This window comes from Vulpes vulpes, chromosome 8, assembly GCF_048418805.1.
Source record: "Vulpes vulpes isolate BD-2025 chromosome 8, VulVul3, whole genome shotgun sequence".
Taxonomy (NCBI): domain Eukaryota; kingdom Metazoa; phylum Chordata; class Mammalia; order Carnivora; family Canidae; genus Vulpes; species Vulpes vulpes.
The window spans coordinates 10,335,923-10,355,818 of record NC_132787.1 but is presented as its reverse complement, the minus strand read 5'-3'; the positions used below and the strand labels follow the sequence as shown (position 1 = coordinate 10,355,818).

General features: G+C 34.1%; 1 protein-coding gene across 3 annotated transcripts in view; it reads right to left on the bottom strand.

The window, feature by feature from the left end:
• The window catches only part of ADAMTS20 (ADAM metallopeptidase with thrombospondin type 1 motif 20), a 162,757-nt gene that overhangs the window by 58,924 nt on the left and 83,937 nt on the right, over positions 1 to 19,896 (bottom strand). For 2 of the 3 annotated variants that reach the window (XM_072765508.1, XM_072765507.1), the window contains exons 19-28: positions 17,301 to 17,427; positions 15,625 to 15,835; positions 15,327 to 15,491; positions 14,686 to 14,850; positions 13,362 to 13,481; positions 12,668 to 12,775; positions 11,514 to 11,678; positions 11,119 to 11,409; positions 10,266 to 10,427; positions 8,743 to 8,919 (exon numbers count right to left, since the gene is read on the bottom strand). In XM_072765508.1, coding sequence (XP_072621609.1) covers positions 8,743 to 8,919; positions 10,266 to 10,427; positions 11,119 to 11,409; positions 11,514 to 11,678; positions 12,668 to 12,775; positions 13,362 to 13,481; positions 14,686 to 14,850; positions 15,327 to 15,491; positions 15,625 to 15,835; positions 17,301 to 17,427 — 1,691 coding nt within the window. The remainder of the gene's footprint in view (positions 1 to 8,742; positions 8,920 to 10,265; positions 10,428 to 11,118; positions 11,410 to 11,513; positions 11,679 to 12,667; positions 12,776 to 13,361; positions 13,482 to 14,685; positions 14,851 to 15,326; positions 15,492 to 15,624; positions 15,836 to 17,300; positions 17,428 to 19,896) is intronic. The other variant, XM_072765509.1, reaches the window with a different exon arrangement.

The window sequence follows — 19,896 nt, the reverse complement described above, 5'->3', positions numbered from 1 at the left end:
ATAACTGGTCCCTAAATCATCACCCTTGAGAAAAGCCCCCTCTTGGACTCTCCATTCGTAGTCTGTCATTTTCAACATGCTTATATGAGAATTGCTTAATAATTTTCCTAAAAACATAGCTTTCATATCTGCTCCAAAAAGTTTGATGGTTAATATTCAGAATTTTTAAATTTTTAAAAATATAAGCATGATCTTTATTAATCCTCCTCGATATAACCCTGTCATAATTTTTTCTTCAAGTTATTTAAATTTCAGTTAACATATACTGTAATGTTAATTTCAGGTATAGAATTTAGTGATTCAACACCTCCCCCACCCCCAGCACAAGTACACTTCCTTAATCCTTATCACCTATTTAACCCATCTCCCACCCCTCTCCCCTCTGGGAAACCATCAGTTCTCTATAGTTAAGAGTTTGTTTCCTGGTTTTCCTCTTTCTTCCCCCACCCCACCATGTTCATTTGTTTCTTAAATTCCACACGAGTGAAATCATATGGTATTTTTCTTTGCCCAACTCATATTTCTATGCTCACTCTGTATCCTCACAAATCAATTTGTATTAGTCAAGATGAGCCACTTTTTCTGGCCTCTGATTTTGCTACGGAATGGCCTTCCACCCCAGTAAGTTCTATCCACCAAGGCCAAGGCCTTCTCCACAAGTCCTTTCAAGTTCATGCAACTGAAGTCATACCTTCTCTGACTTTCTATGACATGTTTCTGCCTTGTTACTTGTGTATTTAATTGCCCCTTAACCCTGAGTCCTTTGAGGAGAATATGTCATTCTTATCTTTAGCTTTGTACAGTTCCTAGCCCAGTGCCTGATATAGGCAGGCTTTTAATGATCTCAAATGTATTGGTGATTTTCTTTTTCTTTTTTTCTTTTTTTTTGGCAGTTCACTGGCCACTGTTGCCTTCCTTCATAGTTACTTCCAAAGTCTGTTTCCCCCGGTCACAACTGCAAAATATCAAAAGTCCGGGAAAATAAAAAAATAGTTCAGAATGGTCTTAGAGGTTCATTTTAGAAGTCAGTTAACTGGTAAAGAAGGATTTACGTGGTTTACCAAAAACTGCCATATTTCATTTAATTCTTACAAATATATGTGTATCATAATATAGGAAGACTGAATACAGAGGTCATATTATACTATGATGTGATAAAGTACCTTCCTAAACATATCCTACTAGATTTAGGATTGAGTAAATTGGTGCAGCAGTTTAAGAACAATCTTTACTTTCTCGACAACTAGGAAGCAGATTGTATCTAGGAGAATAAGTTAGGTAATTCCAATCTCAACTGTAGTTTAAGGTTTTAGAGAGGTTACTAAACTTTTATGCCTCATAGAAATCTGAGGGATCTAAGTCACAGCCTTTCAAAAGTCTCTCTCAGAGATGGCAAGGTGATTCAATGGAGTACCAACAAAATTTCTTACAAGAATTTGTTTATATTTACCTAAAATAAACTTTACCATATGGGTTTATATGCTAACCTGACACATACCATACTCCAGGTATCCTGACAGAGATCATTACTCTGCCCTTCCACTTCGTGTACCAACTGCAATTCATGCATGCCCCCTTAGGAAGATAAATGGATAATATCTACAAACTCAGTACTCTAGGGAGTGACAGGACAAACTTTAGCTTTAAGCTGTTTTGCTGGTTGTGTTCAAATTACCAAATGGGCTCATAAAGATAAATTGCTAATTTTTCCATTACAAAAAAAGAGGCTTGTTCAAATTTGGTTTTTTCTATAATGAGTGTAACACCTAATACTTAAAAAAAAAAAAAAAAAAGACCCATAAAGTTCTTGTTTAAGGGGACACTTAAGAGTGGAATGGTTTTTGGAAACTACTACTTCTTAGAACATTTTTAAACATTTGGAAGTATTTCTAGTATTATGCGATTGTTACCATAAATATGTGTTTATCAAAACTATCAAACTTTCAAGTGTGTATTTTTAAAGCTTTGAAGCAAAATTTTGCTTAAATGGCTTCCAAATCTTTCAAAATCTCTTTGAGTTTTAAGGCTATTTGTTAAAATATAAAGTTACACATCAAAAAAACAAATAATCTAATGAGCAGAGGACCTGAATAGACATTTTTCCAAAGATGACACACATAGGTGACCAACAGGCACATGAAAAGATGTCTACTATCATTAAAAACCACCATATCACCTCATACTTATCAAAATGACTAGTATCAAAAGAGAAGAAATAAGTGTTGGCAGGGATATGGAGAAAAAGCAACTCTCATGCACTGCTGGTGGGAATGTAAACTGATGCAGCCACTGTGGAGAACAGTATGGAGGATCCTCAAAAAATTAAAACGAGAACTACCATATGATTTGGTTATTCCACTACTGATATATCCCCCCAAATGAAAACACTAATGTGAAAGGCTATATGCACCCCTATCTTTGTTGCAGCATTATTAACAATAACCAGTATATAGAAGCAACATAAGTGTCCATTGATAGATGAATGAATAAGGAAGTGATACACACACACACTATGGAATAGTACTCAGCCATAACAAGGAGATCTTGCCATTTTTCACAACACAGAAGGATTCAGAGGGTATCACACTAAGTGAAATAAGTCAAAGACAAATATGACTTCATATTTGTGGAATCCTAAAAGCAAAACAAGCAGAAACAGACCCAAAAATACAGAGGACACACTGGGGGTTCCCTGAGGAAGGGCAAAATGGGTTAATGAAAGTGGGTATAGGCTTCTAGGTATGGAATGAATAAGTCATGGGGATAATAAGCACAGAATAAGGAACACAGTCAATAGTACTGTAATAGCACTGTATGCTGACAGATGGTAGCTACACTTTTGGTGAGCATAGTGCATAAAGCTGTAGAATCACTATGTTGCACATCTGAAATTAAGGTAATACTGTGTGTCAACTATACTGCAACAAAAAAATTACAAACCTGAAAATATATAATTCACTCTAGTAATTTTTTAAGAACTGAATGACATCATGGAAAATGGAAATTTGTCATACAAATTTCAATAATTTTGCTTAATTGGTAATTGAACTTAAAATCAGTTACTAACACACAACAGAAACACCCAGTGATAAACTTTTCTATATGAAGATATATATTTTTGTGAGTCCATTTTTTCAGCTATGGAAGCTACTGAAGTGACATAATGGAGATAAACCAGATTTTTAAAACTGCCATGACAGTGTTGAACCAAAATTTTCAAAACTAATGAAACACCATATTACTTTAAAAATTTTTAATTTTAGTCTGGTTAACAGTGTTGTTAGTTTCACGTGTACGATATAATGATTCAACACTCCCACACCTCACCCAGTTCTCATCGCCACACATGCACTCCTCAATCCCCATCATCCTACACTTTTTAAAAATGAGATTACCATCACAGTTCAGTAAGTTATTCATTAAAATTACTTATTCTAATTCATGTTTCATAAATCATTTATATATTAGCTTATAATGTCTAAATTTAAAAAGGGGACATGCTCAAAAGATGTTACTGAGAAATGTTATCTATGATTAAAAACTCAGAAACTATCTATCTAGAAAATGTCAAAGAGATGCTTTATGATATTAATGCCAAATATTGTTCCTGTAATTATATGGGAACTAAGATGGTTTTCTCAAACGACTGAAAGGTGACAGGAAAATTTGATTATTTAAATGAATATAACTGCCTATATATCTACATAAATAGGATCAAGTACAGAGAATATGTGGTGATAAAATATCTAAAAATCTATATCCAGATATTCTTAAAACATTCTCAAGCATTATATCTGGGAAAAAAGCATTACCACAGAAATACGTCCATTTTAATATAGATGCGTTAAAGAAAAACATGGCATATCACCATTTCATGTTGAGATTTTTTTCTAGATTTAACATTCTAACTTCATTCAATATAATACAGTCACAAGTCTCTTTTATGATCTCATCAGTATATTTACTTAAATTTTTCCTAGGTTTTACATATCAAACCTGCAAGGCCCATTTGTATCTCCAAAATTATTTTCATACCATCATATACCTTGCTTGGTCCATTTTCTTTTTGGTAAGGCATGAAATCCATTTAAATGACGAAGATGCTGCAATTATACAAAATCTACTCTAGCAGAGAGACTTAGGACACCACTCATCTCTTTCCGGGTTACAATGGAATATTTCCTATTAGTTCAAGCTTTCTAAAAAAATCTACAGGCAGGATTATTGTGTTGTCAAGGACCATACTCATTATTAATTCTTGGATGATTACAACCTATTAAGGTCCCAGTATTAGGAGTCCTCAATATTACAAATCACATAAGTTACTGAAATCAGGGAGGAATCCCATTCTGCATTCTGACCATCTATTTAGTACATTCATCACTTAGCTGCAAACTTCTTGTACACAGGGATCGTGCCTGATTTATCCAGTGCACAATGCCTAACATGTAGGGGATGCTCATCTTTGGGAGAGTCAATGAATGTACTGTAGAAAGATATAGTAACAAATTAATGGAGACATTAGTTCAATACTAATAAGGTACATGAGAAACTATGATAAATTTGAAGTAAAATAGATTTCCAGCTTTTTCCTGTGGTTATATATCTTTTCCAAATTTAAAAGAACAACTGATTACTATAAACAGTTTTACTGAGTTCTACATGCTACAAAGAATTGATAGTTTCTTGAAACCATTTCCCTACACATTACCTTTCCCCTGGCTGCTACTGGCCTTATAAGCAACAGAGGCAGTTACAAGTTTCTTCCGGAGAGCATTTCATCCTGAGTGAGAGATACAGTGGAAGGAGCCTCCTAACATCTGCAGTCAGACCCTTTGGTTTTTTGTTTGTTTTCACAGAAAACTATGAATTTGGCAAACTGCACATTTACTGGGTATATGCTGCTACCACATGCTCATTGCTAAAAGTGCTTCTGTTTGTTGCATTCCATCGTATCACATTAGCAATTTAGTATTGCCTATCTATATATATTTTAAAAAGAAACATTTTAGGGGAAAGCACTAGAATCTAGAAAATTCAACTATCAAAGCTTTCATTTTTTAAAATGAATTTTCTTATTTTTGGAAGGGAAAAAAAAAACAATCCTTAATGGAAAAACTATGCTCGTTAGTTCTCTTGGATCATCATTAATCCCAGAACACAATGGAATACACATTTTCTTACCAAGCATGATTTCATTCTAGGTAGAGAATAAAAGCATTCTAGGAAAATGAATCAGCTAAATGAGACTTAATGGGAAAATAGATAAATTATTATAAATTTACTTAAAGAGCATTTGCTAGAATAGTTTGATTACAGTGCAATGTCCCTTAGTATATACAAAAGAGAAGAGAAAAAACTTTTACTCACCTTTTAAAGACTGTCTTAGTCATGAGCACATGTATTTTTAACTTATTAAATAAATAAGTTTATATCATAAATTTTTATTGTTTATAAAAATATAAAAATTTCTAGTATTTAAGATAGCTAAACAATAGATCTTATGTTTTTAAACACCAATGTTAGTTTCTAATGGATTTAAAATATAATAGCTTAAATATTTAAATTATGAAAACATACACTATTCAGCAAATAATGTTTAATAAGAAATTAATGTTTGTTAATTTAAGAAAAACAGCACCAAGAGAAAAGGAGGCATTCATTACAATACAGGATCTGTTCAGGGACTTAAAACATTTTAGGTATTGATCTAAGCAGTAAAAATACAACATACATATGAATTATGCAAAGCACAAAGCCACAACACAAGTCATTAATAAACAAGGGTTAAAATACAATCATTTCACATTGACTAATCACAAAAATACAGTCATTAAATTAAGACATAGGTTAAGGTTTATTTCCTTAATCATGCTTATAAATTATTACAAGATTTTCCACAAGATGGAGAACATTTAAATGTAGATTTACAACTTTCTTCCCAGTTATATTTTAATGATTTAACACTTTATAATTCTGCTTAAAATGAAATGTTTGAGATTTCATATTGTTCATATATGCATAATACATATACACACATTTGTAGTTTTCTAACCTAGTGAATAGGATCTGAAATTAAAATTACCCCTGAATGATTATTCATCTGTTAATAAGAGGTATTCTGAAGTTTGGGTAATATGTAGCAAAACAAAGAGGTAAAAGGTTATATCTAGTTTTAACAATAAAAACTTCAGATCCCTTAAACCCTTTTAATATAAAAGGCTAATTTAAGGAATAAAATTCTTCATATAATAAAAGAAATCCAGGCACTTTAATATATATGTACTTTATACCTATAAAAAGTGAATAAATACGTTTGTAAAAACTCTCATATAAACACTGTGATTTTTAAAATTTCACCTTCAATTTATGAAAAAAAAAAAGGCATTACAGTTCTTCACTAGTGCAAAGACTGAATTATCCAATGAGCTCCTTTTGGAACAGGCTTGTAGTAAACAATGAAGAATTACGTACTTCTAAGTTACTATTTGGTAACTGTGGTTATTTTCTTGGTTATTAGTTTTTGTGAGAATAAAAAAGTTATCTATGCACAGAGCTTTACTGAACATGCAGGCTTTTTCACTTACAATATAATTTAATACAAATGCCATGACACAGTATATTGGAACATAGTACTAGACACCTTCCAATACAATATATAAACATTGTGTGACACTGCGTGTATATATATCACAATGTTATATAACAATCATATCTCAAAATAGGGAAATAATTGTCTAAATGCCATAGAAATATGTAGAGAAGGTTGATAAACCTTGTAAGATGTTTTAAAATATTAAAAACATGTAAAACTGACCCCAAGGAATAACTGTACTTAAAGTTATAGAATATGAGAATTACATTTTATGCTAAATTTAAAAAGGATCATGTTTATTAAATAGAACAGGGGTCAGCAAACATTTCCTGAAAGAGCTAGATAAAAAATATTTCAGGCTTTAAAAGCCAGTCTCTATTGCAATAATTGTATACCAAAAGCAGCCATAGTAATACATTAAAAAAATGAGGATGACTATGTTCCAATGAAACTTATTTACAAAAATAGGCAGGAGGTCAGATTTAGTCCATGTGCCATAGTCTGCTAACCACTTAAATAGAAAGTATGAAACAATTTTAGGTATTTCAATACCTAGCACAAAGCAGTAGGTAGAAGCAAATGTTTAAGGCTTTGTGAATTAATAAATTGATGAATGATTAGAAAAATAAAACTTCTGTGCTCAGAAACCAATGCCATTATAATTCAATCCTCTAAGTGGTCTGGAGCCTGCTTTCCTAACTGGGACAAAACCTGAAGAAAGCAATCCATAGCCTTATTAGGAACTAGGTTTGCAAACTAAAGCCAAAAAAACCCGAAAGACAATGTAACAGATCTAGGAAAGAAAAAGTGAATTTCCAATGTAAGACAGCTAACAGAAAAGGGTATCTTTTTATATTTGAGTTCCTACATTATTTCAAATCTCTCCACCTAGACTATAAAGTCCACAGGAGTAAGAAATAGGTTTTTTTAAAAAAAAAAAATATCTGTAGCAAGCACAGTGTCTATGATATAGATGGTCAATATTTTATTAAGTAAATATGTGAATGTTTTCTATGGCAAAATATGTTTTTGTTAGTTCCAACAAAGTGATGCTGCAATTTAAGATCTTCCTATAAAGTTAAATTTTCCTTTTGTTTTATAGCAGTCACACTAACTATCCAGATGCATTTCAGCCTGAACTAGAACTTGACTTATTCATTAAATGGCATGAGTTTGAAACTTGGGTTTCTCACAATGTAAAGTTTTGACTTGGGAAAAGCAAACTGAGTGCAGGCACCAGTGTTGGTTATAAAGCCAGAGTTATAATTATTTTTTAAAAAAGAACTGTATAACTTTACAAATTATAAAGAGGCTCACATCAGTTTTTCATCTGGAAGAAGTGTACTTGGTTGTTCAGGATTTAAAATATCAAAAGTGACCAAAATGCTAATTTCAACATATTTATATATTAATTATTCTTCAAAGCCTGGATATTTGAAATATACTAAATAAACCAGTCATGAACAATACTTATGAATTTTGTCTATGGCTCCAAAAAAATAAATTAAAACATTCCCAAAACACAGTAACTCCACACAGTGAAGAAATATTTAGATAAATTACTATATAAATATCTTTCCATGATGTATGTAATAAACTGTAAACAATTCACTTTAAATTTCTCTATCTTTTAATATTTTCACATTTCCAAACAAAATACTAAGTTTAACAATGATTTAAAAAAAAAAGTTTTAAAGAATGTTATTTGCTTTTGGATCAGTTACTAGACATTGACAGACAAAAGCCACATACAGTTATACACTTAAACAAGACACAGCTTAATTTGCCATTGTAACAAGCACAATGTTAACATTATATACAAATGTATATAGTAAAACATTTACAATTAGGAGACAAGCCAAAGATGTACCGTAGGAAAATATTTCCATTAGAATAGTGCTATGGTTCAAAATTACTTATAAAAAATAAATACATATAAAACTATTATATATATTACAGTACTTGAAATTGAATGGATTTTTTTCCAAACTATCAAATTTAATAACACAAGCCAAGATGGCCAGTAATCTGCTTAAAATAAAAAATCAGAAGATATAGCATGTACCATAATTTATAAACAAGCAATTAAAGAAATGGGGGCATGATAAAACAAAACAAAACAGACAAAAATAAGATTATTATCGTACCGATTTCCATGGTCCCCGATGCCATGTTGCATCATCAGGGCAAGCATGCACATGACATTGCACCACACTAGGTGGCTTGTTTAAGATTTCACAGTTTTGCTCTTGTGACATTTGGCCATTGGGAAATTGACATATAACGAATCTTGATTTTATTCCTCCTCCACATGTTTGTGTACACTAAAAATAAGAAAATTCAAAACTATGTGGTTTTAAAGACAGTATTATATTGCTTTATTCAATGTTTAATACATAAGTATTAATGCTAGAGTTTTCTTCCTAGGTAAAAAAGTTTTAGTTCTATAATAAAGAAAAAAAGTTGACAAAATTTTGAGAATTAGTACCATAAGATGGTTCAATATCAAGGACCTATAAAATAGACAAGTCAAATAAAACTGATTTACTTAAGTAATAAATATTAACTACATAACTTATGATATCCCATCAATAGATTACTGGGTAACCATGAGAGCTAGTAAGATCTAAACTTATAAACAGGGAAAGATGTTCGGGTATATGTTACATGAAAATAGTAGGTGGCAGCTTGTGTAATATGAATCTATTTGTGGAATCCACACAAGACCAAAGTCTGGAAGGAAATGTATCAATATTAAAAGTTCTCATCTCCTCATAATTTTCCCTATCATCTGAATTTTTACAAAGAGCATGCCTAAATCAGGAGTAAAAATGTTATTTTCATTTTGGAAATTGTAAAAGAACATTTTTAAAATGTACTTGATATTTATTAGCGGCTGGTCAGAAGTGGATCTTTAAACAATGATTTCAAAATGCTCTATGAGAAACAAAGGGTTGCGGAAGGGGAGGTGGATGGGAGTATGGGGTAACTGGGTGACAGCACTAAGGAGGGCACTTGATGGGATGAGCCCTGGGTGTTATAGTATATGTTGGCAAATTTTTAATTTATTTTTTTAATTTAAATTCAAAAGAAATGCTCTATGAGAAAATATATACTAAAAGTCATTAAGTATATTTGACTAATTAGGTGATTTTGTTCATCCAAAGCCAATATAAGTCTTTCTTACTCTTTCTCCTGAATACAGGTGGAATTTGTATTCATCAAAACTATTTTAAAAATTATCTTCATATCCCCAGTGTCTAGAAGAATGCCAGGACATGAAGTGCTCGATAATTGACAACTATCTCCTTAGAAAATTCACCACGTGAATGGTTCAGTAATAGGATAAAAGCATGGCCTATGTATATATCATTTAATTTTCTATCTTTATAGCAACGAAATTTTCTAAGAATACACTAATTTTAGAAAGGCATTAGTGATTCACAGACATATTGGCTAGCATAATAGATTCTGCTAAAAAATGTGGAGCATTTCCTATCACGAAGGAGTGATTTATACCATGACAGTCTATTAAAAGAACAAGATTTTCCTAAAAATAAAACCTTTCTGTGTAGTATGGTGAAGGAAGATTATCCCGCAGTAACAGCGTGAGGTACTTAACTTTCAGAGAGTCACCATCTCCAAAATTTGAGAAAACATTCAGACTTACTTCTCCCCAGCTGCCGTAGCTCCACCGTGGACAAGGGCCTGAATGGCAGTGCTGGGCCTCTGGGGGCCTGGAGGCTGCATCACAGGAAGTGGCACTCTGTCCGTCTTCATCCTGGCAGACCACAACTCTGCGCTGAACACCTCGAGCACAGCTGCTGGAGCACTGGCGAGGATAAAACACAAACTGTGGATGCCACATCGTGAAATTACATGGGGATAAATCAACATTTGGACTCAGGTTCAAACTCTCCCTTCTAAAATCCCCCTCTCGGGAAAATCTGAGTGGAGAAATCTGCCAAAAACATGAGTGTCTGTTAGAATTTGTTGATGGAAGGAGAAAAGGTAAAGTCTGCAATAGCGAATCCAGGCCCATACTAAGTGTTAAGTAGAAAGGAATTAAAAAAAGAAAGTCACTAAGCTTTGATATTGTTTTTCTTTGTCTCAACTTTTATGTAAAATATGAACTACAATTGTACCTTTGGTAGGTTTGTGGTTTTACACCCACTTACTGCACACTGCTATTGCAGTAATTTCTAGGTTTGATTTTTTTTCATAAACATTTGCAGACTTAACCTCTTAAAAGATTCTTTTGTTTTTATCATAATGGACTCTAATCAGATTGTTTTTAAGTGCATTCCTCTGTAATCATAATATCACATTAGTGTATAGTTCAATAAGGACTCTGGGGATTTGCAATCTGCATCAAAAATCATTTAATCCTTTTAAGATTCAAACTATTGATCTTCAGATAAATTTAGCATTAAAAGTATCTGATGTCATTGCATACATATCTGTTAAAAGGCTATAATATAACAAAATTATAGAATTAATATAACTCAATAAAGACAACTTACTGATCCCCATGGTCCTGTTCTCCATTGGTTTCCTCTGATTGATGGGTAGACCCCCTGATTTTGATTATCCTCTGGTTTGTGAGTTAATGGAAAATTCCTGCCTGGAAAATGGCTTGGCTGCTCAGAGGAACTTGGAAAGTGACTGTACATGGGTGGGCAGGCTGCCAGGTTACATTCTTGTTCTATCAAAGGGCGAACTGCAGGGTCACAGTAATTCTCATTAATTGGCTGATGGTAGTTGATGCATAAAACTTGTCGAGTTGTTTTTCCATGGCCACAGGAAGCTGAACACTGATCACAAATTTACCCACATTTATAATGTAATAAATCACATTATTATACTGTCAATTATATTTGAACTTTTCATTTTATTTTTTCTTGTAAAAAATACTTACAGGTGACCAATTCCCAGTTTGCCACTCCCCACAAGGGTTAAAACAAACAGATATTTCAGCAGGTCGGGGTAAATGGGCACAATAGGATTCATCTGCTATTCCATCATAAGCATCACGACAGCTTACATAACGGGCTTGATTACCTTGTCCACAAGACACAGAACACTTAAAAAAAAAAAAAAAGATTGTACCAAGGTGTTATAACAGTACATCTCTTAGGTAGCTTTCGCTCCAATTTCTAAAACATGAAATTTCTTTACAAAATTATAAATAATATCACTTGGCATCACTTCTGAGTAAAATGAAGACAGGGCAATGAATACCCTACTCCTTGGTTCAGATCATAAATTTACAAATGAGATATTCGCAGTAAGAATAAGATACTACTCAATTTCTTAGAATACAGATTATTATTTGCTAAAAAGATAAAGAAAACATTTTATAAAACAATCTTATTTTAAATATCTTTAAACATCTAATAGTCGATATAATCCCACAGTTAAAATATTCAGAGAATCTTTGAAGTTTACAAATATAGCTTCTATAAAAGATTAAAGCAAAGCATATATTCCAAGTAAAGTTTTCAGTTTAGAAAAACATGATGATGTTGATGGCTTAAACAAAGGATGATAAAAAGCCTAATTTCATGTCTGCTCTGCATAACCATCTATGAGACAAATATTATCATCCCCATTTGGTAGATGAGAAAAAAGACCTAGAAAACTTTAATTTTTACTCAGAGACATAGAGCTCTTGGTAAGAACAGTATTTAGTCATTAAATTATCCATCTCTGAACCCTACCCCCACCTTCTACACCATCAAGGTACCTGAAAATGAATGCATAACATTAATTTGGCTAATCTGAAGCAACCATTTTGCTGATGTGTAAAAGACTCCATAATACAAACACTATAGTTCTTTTTTTTTTTTTTTTTTTTAAGATTTTATTTATTTGAGAGACAGAGCACTAGCAGGGAGGGTGGGCAGAGGGAGAGGCAGAGGGCTAAGCAGATTCCCTTGATTACATGGGAGCTCAACAGAGGGTTTGATTCCAGGACTCCAAGATCATGACTTGAGCTGAAGTCAGACAGCCTAACCATCTGAGCCACCCAGGAACCCCCAAACACTGTACTTCTTAAAGGAATTCACTTACTGGGGTCCAAGAACCATGTCGCCACTGGGCTATCTTTCCTATGGGAACAGCTGGCAATGAAGTGGCCCCAATTTTAGGGATAACTGGGCAAGGTATGACTATACAGTCCTGTTTAAAAGAAAAATGCATCTCAAAACATCAATGAATTAATCACTCTGATCTATATTAAATTCTATACTTCATTTCTTCCACATGTCTAATTCAGGAACAGCTGCATAATGACAAATTGATGATGTAAAAGTTTTTAATCTTTCAGAAGTACAAAGTACTATTCAAGGGCTACAAGTGAATAGTACAGATCTGAATCCCAAGGTTTGGATCATTCTATCTGATGACTGAAAAGAAAAATAGCAATAGTCCTTCAAAAATACCGCTAAGCTGAAACATCCTGAGTGAACATAGACCATCACTCTCAAAAAGCGTAACACACTTTAGAACTTCATCATATTCACAATAGATACTACCCTTCTGCCATGCAAAGAATTAAAATACCTAAATGAGTGATTCAATGGCAGATAAAGAGTAAAAAAATAAAGCTATAAAGCTGGCAACACCTTAAAAAATAAATTCTCCAACATACATGTGCACAAACATGTTTTCAAGGGCTATTAGGAAAAATATATGAAATAAGTTTAACACATTAATTTTCCTGTGACAAATCTTGTTTTACAATCTATGAAGAAGTATCCTTTACCTGCCTGTCACTTGGGCGACTGGCTCCATGGCACACTCTGTCATCTAACACTGCACTGAGCAGCTCATTGACACATTTAACAGCGCGCATCTGATACCCACGTCCGCATGTGGCCGTGCACTGGAAGGATACAAACACATATCCAACAATATTATTCAAAAATTGTATAAGCTTAATTTTCTTAATGCAGTTAATATCCTTTCAGATCTTTTTATTAGTCCTTTACATCAGATTCCATACAAAATTGGCAAATGTAATCAATATACATCTATTCGAATTTAGACAGCTAATAAAATATTGAAGTTAAAATGGAAAACTGTTATTGTATTTTTTTTTGAAGAGAGATTATACATTTTTTTATTGGAGTTCAAGTTGCCAACATATAGCATAACACCCAGTGCTCATCCTATCAAATGCCCCCCTCAGAGCCCATCACCCACCCAGTCACTCCAACCCCCCAGCCACCTCCCCTTCCACCACCCCTTGTTCATTTCCCAGAGTTAGGAGTCTCTTATGTTTTGTCACCCTCACTGATATTTTCACTCCTTTTTCCTTTATTTCCTTTCACTATTTTTTATATTCCCCAAATGAATGAGATCATATAATGTTTGTCCTTTTCCAATTGACTTACTTCACTCAGCATAATACCCTCCAGTTCCATCCACGTCAAAGCAAATGGTGGGTATTTGTCGTTTCTAATGGCTGAGTAATAGCCCATTGTATTGTATCTTTAAAAAGTTACATCAAAATGTCAATAGTCTTGACATTTTGGGGGTAGAGTTAATACAATTTAGGGGAACTAGATACTCTTCAAAATCTACCTGAGGTATGTCTTCTAATATGCTAAATAAATTTCAAAGAGATGAAGAAGGAAGAGCATAAAGTTAAACGGAAGGTGAAACAAGGTTTCCCATCCAGAGTGGCAGCCACCAGGAGTTAATAGGCCACCCATCATCCAGCATGACCACTGCTCATCCTACAAATTCCTAGCTCCCTGTTTCACAAAACTTCTAAAGAATGCCTACTCTCAAGGCAGTAAAGCTAATTTAGACACAGAAAACAAAAATATTTATAATTTAAACAAAGCTGAAGAATAAATTTGCAGCATTTTGGTTAACAAGTGAATTCAAAAGCAAAGCTGAACTGTTTACCACAGCAAAATTAGCAGCACTGATACAACTGTGTAGATAAGAGTTTACATTTCAAGGATTTTTTTTTTTTTTAACCCACATTTAGTTGCCTCCAGTAAGAGAATGAATACACCACAATTTCGGTGCTATTCTATAAAGATCAATTAAATCAGGAAAGCCATTCTTATACTCACAGAACCCCATGGTCCTACTTGCCAGGAAGCACATGTATGAAGCTCACATGGTCTCAAAGATTCAGGTTTGGTACCTGGATTACAGAGACCATCATTCAAATGATCTTCATTCAGCTGGCACCACACTTGCCTTTGTTTTGTTCCTTTTCCACATGTAACAAGACACTGAAAGAATACAAATGATTATTCTCAATATTAGTCAACATAAATGCCTTAAAAAAATGACACCATGACAAGTTACACATTAAAATGCATGTGAAAGACCATTCCTGGCACATTTTTCCCTTCATTCCTCCAGAGATATTCACCAGGTAAAATCAGCCACACCAAACTCACCGCCCAAATCTCAGTATAGCATTCATCTGTCCTAGAAACAAAGGTAAAAAACTAACTTTAAGTATTTATCTCAGGCTACTGTGAACACTGGGACTTCCTTATGAATATGGTTAGTGATTAAACACCAATCAATGTTATTGTTAGCTGGACAGTATGGTTTAAGAACAAACCATTAACTTGTAATTGCTTTGATGCAGTTATTTATAAAGTAAGATTAATTCTTTTTTACAACTTTGAAGCCTTAAATTGCAAAGCTTTCCTACAAGATATTATAACAGTTCTTAGCCTCATCTGTTCAATGTTACCTCACTCCACTCACTAGTAGCCCAACTGGGACAGGAAAATTCATTGCAATTCTCCGTTGTCACTCGGGGAAGCTCTTGGCATTCTCTGCTGGCAACATGGTGGCCAAAGTTATTTATACAGTACGATTCTCGAGACCTTTCCCCTCCTCCACAACTCCTGGAACACTGATTTAAATGACAAAAACAAAAACAAAGTGACAAATGAAAAAAGATTTGACCAAAAATATACTTTAGAGTAATAAATATTAAAAAAAATATATATAGGCAACTTTTCTTAAGCACTACTGGTTATTTGTACCTGGGACCATTCTGAATAATGCCATCTTGTTAAGACACAGTCACCATGGCAGGGTTCTCGTGTGGGAGGTTTAAGTTGGTCACCACAGTAGTGGTCATCTACTGGAACAGTCTGTCCTTTATGAATGGAGTACTTCATGCAGTGGACATCCAGTGATCTATATCCTTGACCACAATGGGATGAACATTCACTTTTGCTAATGATGTGCCACCTAGAAAAAAAGGATGTTATTATACTTAGGGATGCCAATTAATGCAATTTTAAAAAATGGATTCAGAGAAATTCATGCATAGGATTCAATTTTGAAAATTCTGTTAGAATTGATTGACAAGCTGCCTGGATATATATCATTAGATGAAAAATTCTGAGGTAAGCCCAAACTTTCATTTTTATAGATGAGAAAATGAGGCCCAGAGGTAGAAATTATTTTACCCCCAAAAGAAAATCTATCTTGTCCCCCAAATATATAAAAATGATGGTGGTCTGGCTAAAGCTAAAGAAAGGGAACCAGCACTATATCTAGTGATGTCAGTCTGGCATTTGGTGGTGGCTTTGTAGGTTCAAGGAACCCCAAGCTTTCCCAAAAGCCTTCGAAAACAACTGGTTTAGATCACGATTACCTAATTACTTAGTGGTAGATTTAAGACTGAATATATCTGACTCACAAACAGGTAGTATGTCTCTATGCAATCACACTAAAGTATTTCATGATTGGGAAATATCTTACTAGACCAGTAAGACAAAGCCTTTAAACATTGGCAAACTAGGTTTTTATAAGGCATATTATATTTTCTAATTCTTGTAAACTATTTTTTAGACATGTTTTCAGAGAAAACATTTTTTTCTGCAAGTAATCTGCTTGTTTTAGCCAAATTACCACAATTATAGCCTAGCGATCTATCAGACAAGATGAGTGCAACAGTAAAACAGAGCACAGAATTCACAAAGTTTGTTTCAATTCCCAATAGCATCTCAGGGATTTCACTGTGCTTCACTCCACAGCAATAAGTGGATGAGATTTATTCAAGCAACTCTTCTACTATGCTTTCAAACAATAACATAAATATATAAAAATGATCATCCTTGCTGACTGAGAGATTGGGGCCATGCCTCAATGTTAATGGTCACTCACTAGATAGGGTTGTTCTTAACTTTGCTCTAAGACCAATTCCAGTCACCATCACCCTCACCAAAAGACAGGTAAAATTTAGAAGTGGATACTTCCCTGTCCCATAATCTAGGATCATGTTTCTTAATGTTTAATGGACAAAATACTGATAAGATCAAGAAATCACTCTACTGATTCTTTAATCCTCAAACTTAAAAAGTTTATTCATAGGTTCAAAGGGAATTATACAATCATTCTCCAAAATTTATGGTTTCAGATCTTTAAACTATGGATTTTAAGATTAGAGTTTACCTATATCTTACAAATTTGTTTCCAATCCTTACACAAAATTGAGACCTATATACTGGTATTCATCAAATACTATGAATAAACATTCAAATCAGTTGCCAAGTTTCACAATAAACTAGTGAACCTGACATTTTATACTAGCAGGGACACAGGATAGACATTAATTACAGGTCCATCCGAGCAGGCACTGTGCTAGATGCTTTACATCATATCTCACTTATTGATTTTACCCTGGTTACATAACACATTATTGCTTTACCTTAGTTCACAGTCTGTATTACACCTTTCAGTCACAAACAATGGAAGTGGCAAATGGTCACATCTTTGGTCGGACACTACCATGTGATCACTCTTCCGAATGCAGGTAATTTTTCTTCTGTGAAGACCTTGGTGAAAGTCAAATGACAATTAAATGGAAAGTTCTCTTAAGTAGATGTTCTAGAAGTATTTAATTCTGCTAATAGCCTAAGCAATTCAGTGAAGTAAAAAAAAAAAAAAAAAGAAAATTCCAACACAAGATACAGTATAGACTAGCACATTAATTTAGTCAAAAATGACTTTCTGGAGTAAGCAAGCTGAATCCTGACTGAGAAGTTTGCTTAGTAAAGCGACACACGGAGGGTGGGCCAGATAGAGAGTAGAAAGAAATTCATGAGAGCTGGCTAGAGGGGTCAGAGTTGACACTGATGCTCTGTAGTCCACTACTGTTTCCCATTATTTGCTTGCCTCTTCCCCAGAGAAGTATTGCATACCTTCACTTGCTACATGTTACTCCAACTTCCTAAGAGAGGTATATACCTCCATGTTCATTAACTTTGGGCTTATGCCAACCAACTGCAAAAGAATATGACCCTTTTCCACTTCTAAGCAGAAGCTCTAAAAGCTACTATATACTTCTGTCCAGCTCACTTTCCCTTTCCCCTCTGTCTCTAAAGTAGCCTTTCCCAGATAAGGTTGATCTTTCAGATTGGAATTGTGAATGGAAAAGACACAAACAATAAAAAGATCATTGGCTATCAGTTTGACAGGGTATGGAGGGAGGGATTCTTAGCGCAGGGAAAGTATTCTGCATGATGCTGTAATATGTATACGTGCAATTAAACATTTGTTAAAATCCATTGGATGTATAACACAGCGAACTGTAAACTATGGGTTGTAGTTAATAACACATCAATTGTAACAAATGTGTCTCACTAATTCAAGAAGCTATAGCGGAATGGGAGGGAGGAGGTGAAAAACAATGTGTAAATTTTCTGTACCTTCTGCCTCAATTTTTCTATCAACCAAAACTGCTCTAAAAATAATCTTTTTTTTGGATGCCTGGGTGGCTCAGCGGTTGAGTGTCTGCCTTTGGTTCAGGGCATGACCCTGGGGTCCTGGAATCCAGTCCCACATCGGGGCTCCCTGCATGGAGCTGAGATTTGCTGGTTGGTTGTACACAGCATCACCACAGTGAAAGCAAAGCTAAGAAGTGATTATAATGGGCCAGAATAGACAGATCTTTACACTTTCTGCAATGAGGAGACAGGAAAAAGTTTAGGCAGAGACATGATCAAGTTTCTATTTCATCAAAGTTCAACTGCATACTTTCAGTTAGCTAAACATGAACATGCATGTTTATCTTTGCTCTGTCCTAAATACCATCTGAAAAAAACATAAGGAATTTTGAAAAGGAATAAACCTAACAGAACAAAAAGAATAAAAAAAGGAAGCACAGTAGGCAAGGAAAGAAATTCTGAATATGAAAAGGGGATGGAAATAACTAACAGAGCCCAGGAAGCTGAAACTTAAGCCTGTAGAGGGACCAAGTGAATAAGAAACAATACATTCATGCTAAAGAATCCAAGAAAATCCCAGGAATTGAAAACACCAGGTTCTGTTGAAGAGGCCCGAAAAAAATGGAAGAGTGATTGAAAAGTACTGATGAAGAATAGTTGGACTCCTACTCTTCTAGTTGAGAGCAGCATTGTCCAATAAAAATAGAATGTGAGCCATGTATGTAATTTCATATTTTCTAGTTGTCACGTTAATAATAATAAAAAAAAGACATAGGTGAAATTGATATTTGGTACGTCTAACCTCAAGTACCTAAAATATCATTTTAGCTATATTTTACTTTTTTTTTTTCCCACACTGAGTTCTCAAAATTCATTGTGCATTTCACGCTTATACCACATTTCAATCGGTTAGCTACATTTGGCCAGTGGCTACCATACTGGACAGCAAAGCTCCAGAGAAAGTGAACCTGGGGAGATAGACAGCTTAAGGAAGTTGGGGGAAGTACTGTACCAAAAATAAGAGAATTAAGAAAAAGTCTCCATATTGAATGATGAGAACCAGGCCTACTGGATTCTCTTTCCATTCCCCTCTGGCTCCAAGCCGACTTTTATGGTTCTCTCGTCTGCAGGCTGACCATTAGAAGATTCCCCACTTGAGAGGCTCTTTAACCCCCAAGAAGATTAACTGACAATGACATGTGGGGTTTCTCCTCCAATGACACATGAAAGGGCTATTTAGTGATCCAATTACTCTATAATGAGGTCCTACTTCACTTATCTGACCAACACAGAACTCTCAATCTGCATTTTAGTCTTAAATATGAACAAATAGCCAAGGATCAGCAGACATTTCAGGAAATTCACTGACACACAAGAGACCAAAATAAACAAAAACAAAGTAAAACTAAAATGAAACAGATTATGTCAGATAGAAGAAAATCTAAAGACTATGATTAATACTGTCAGAGATACAGATATTACACGTCTATGAAACAAAAGCAAGATGTTATGACTAAGAATGTTAACAATGTAAATTCAGAAAAGAAATTAGCAAATAGTGATTGGTTCAGGAGGTTG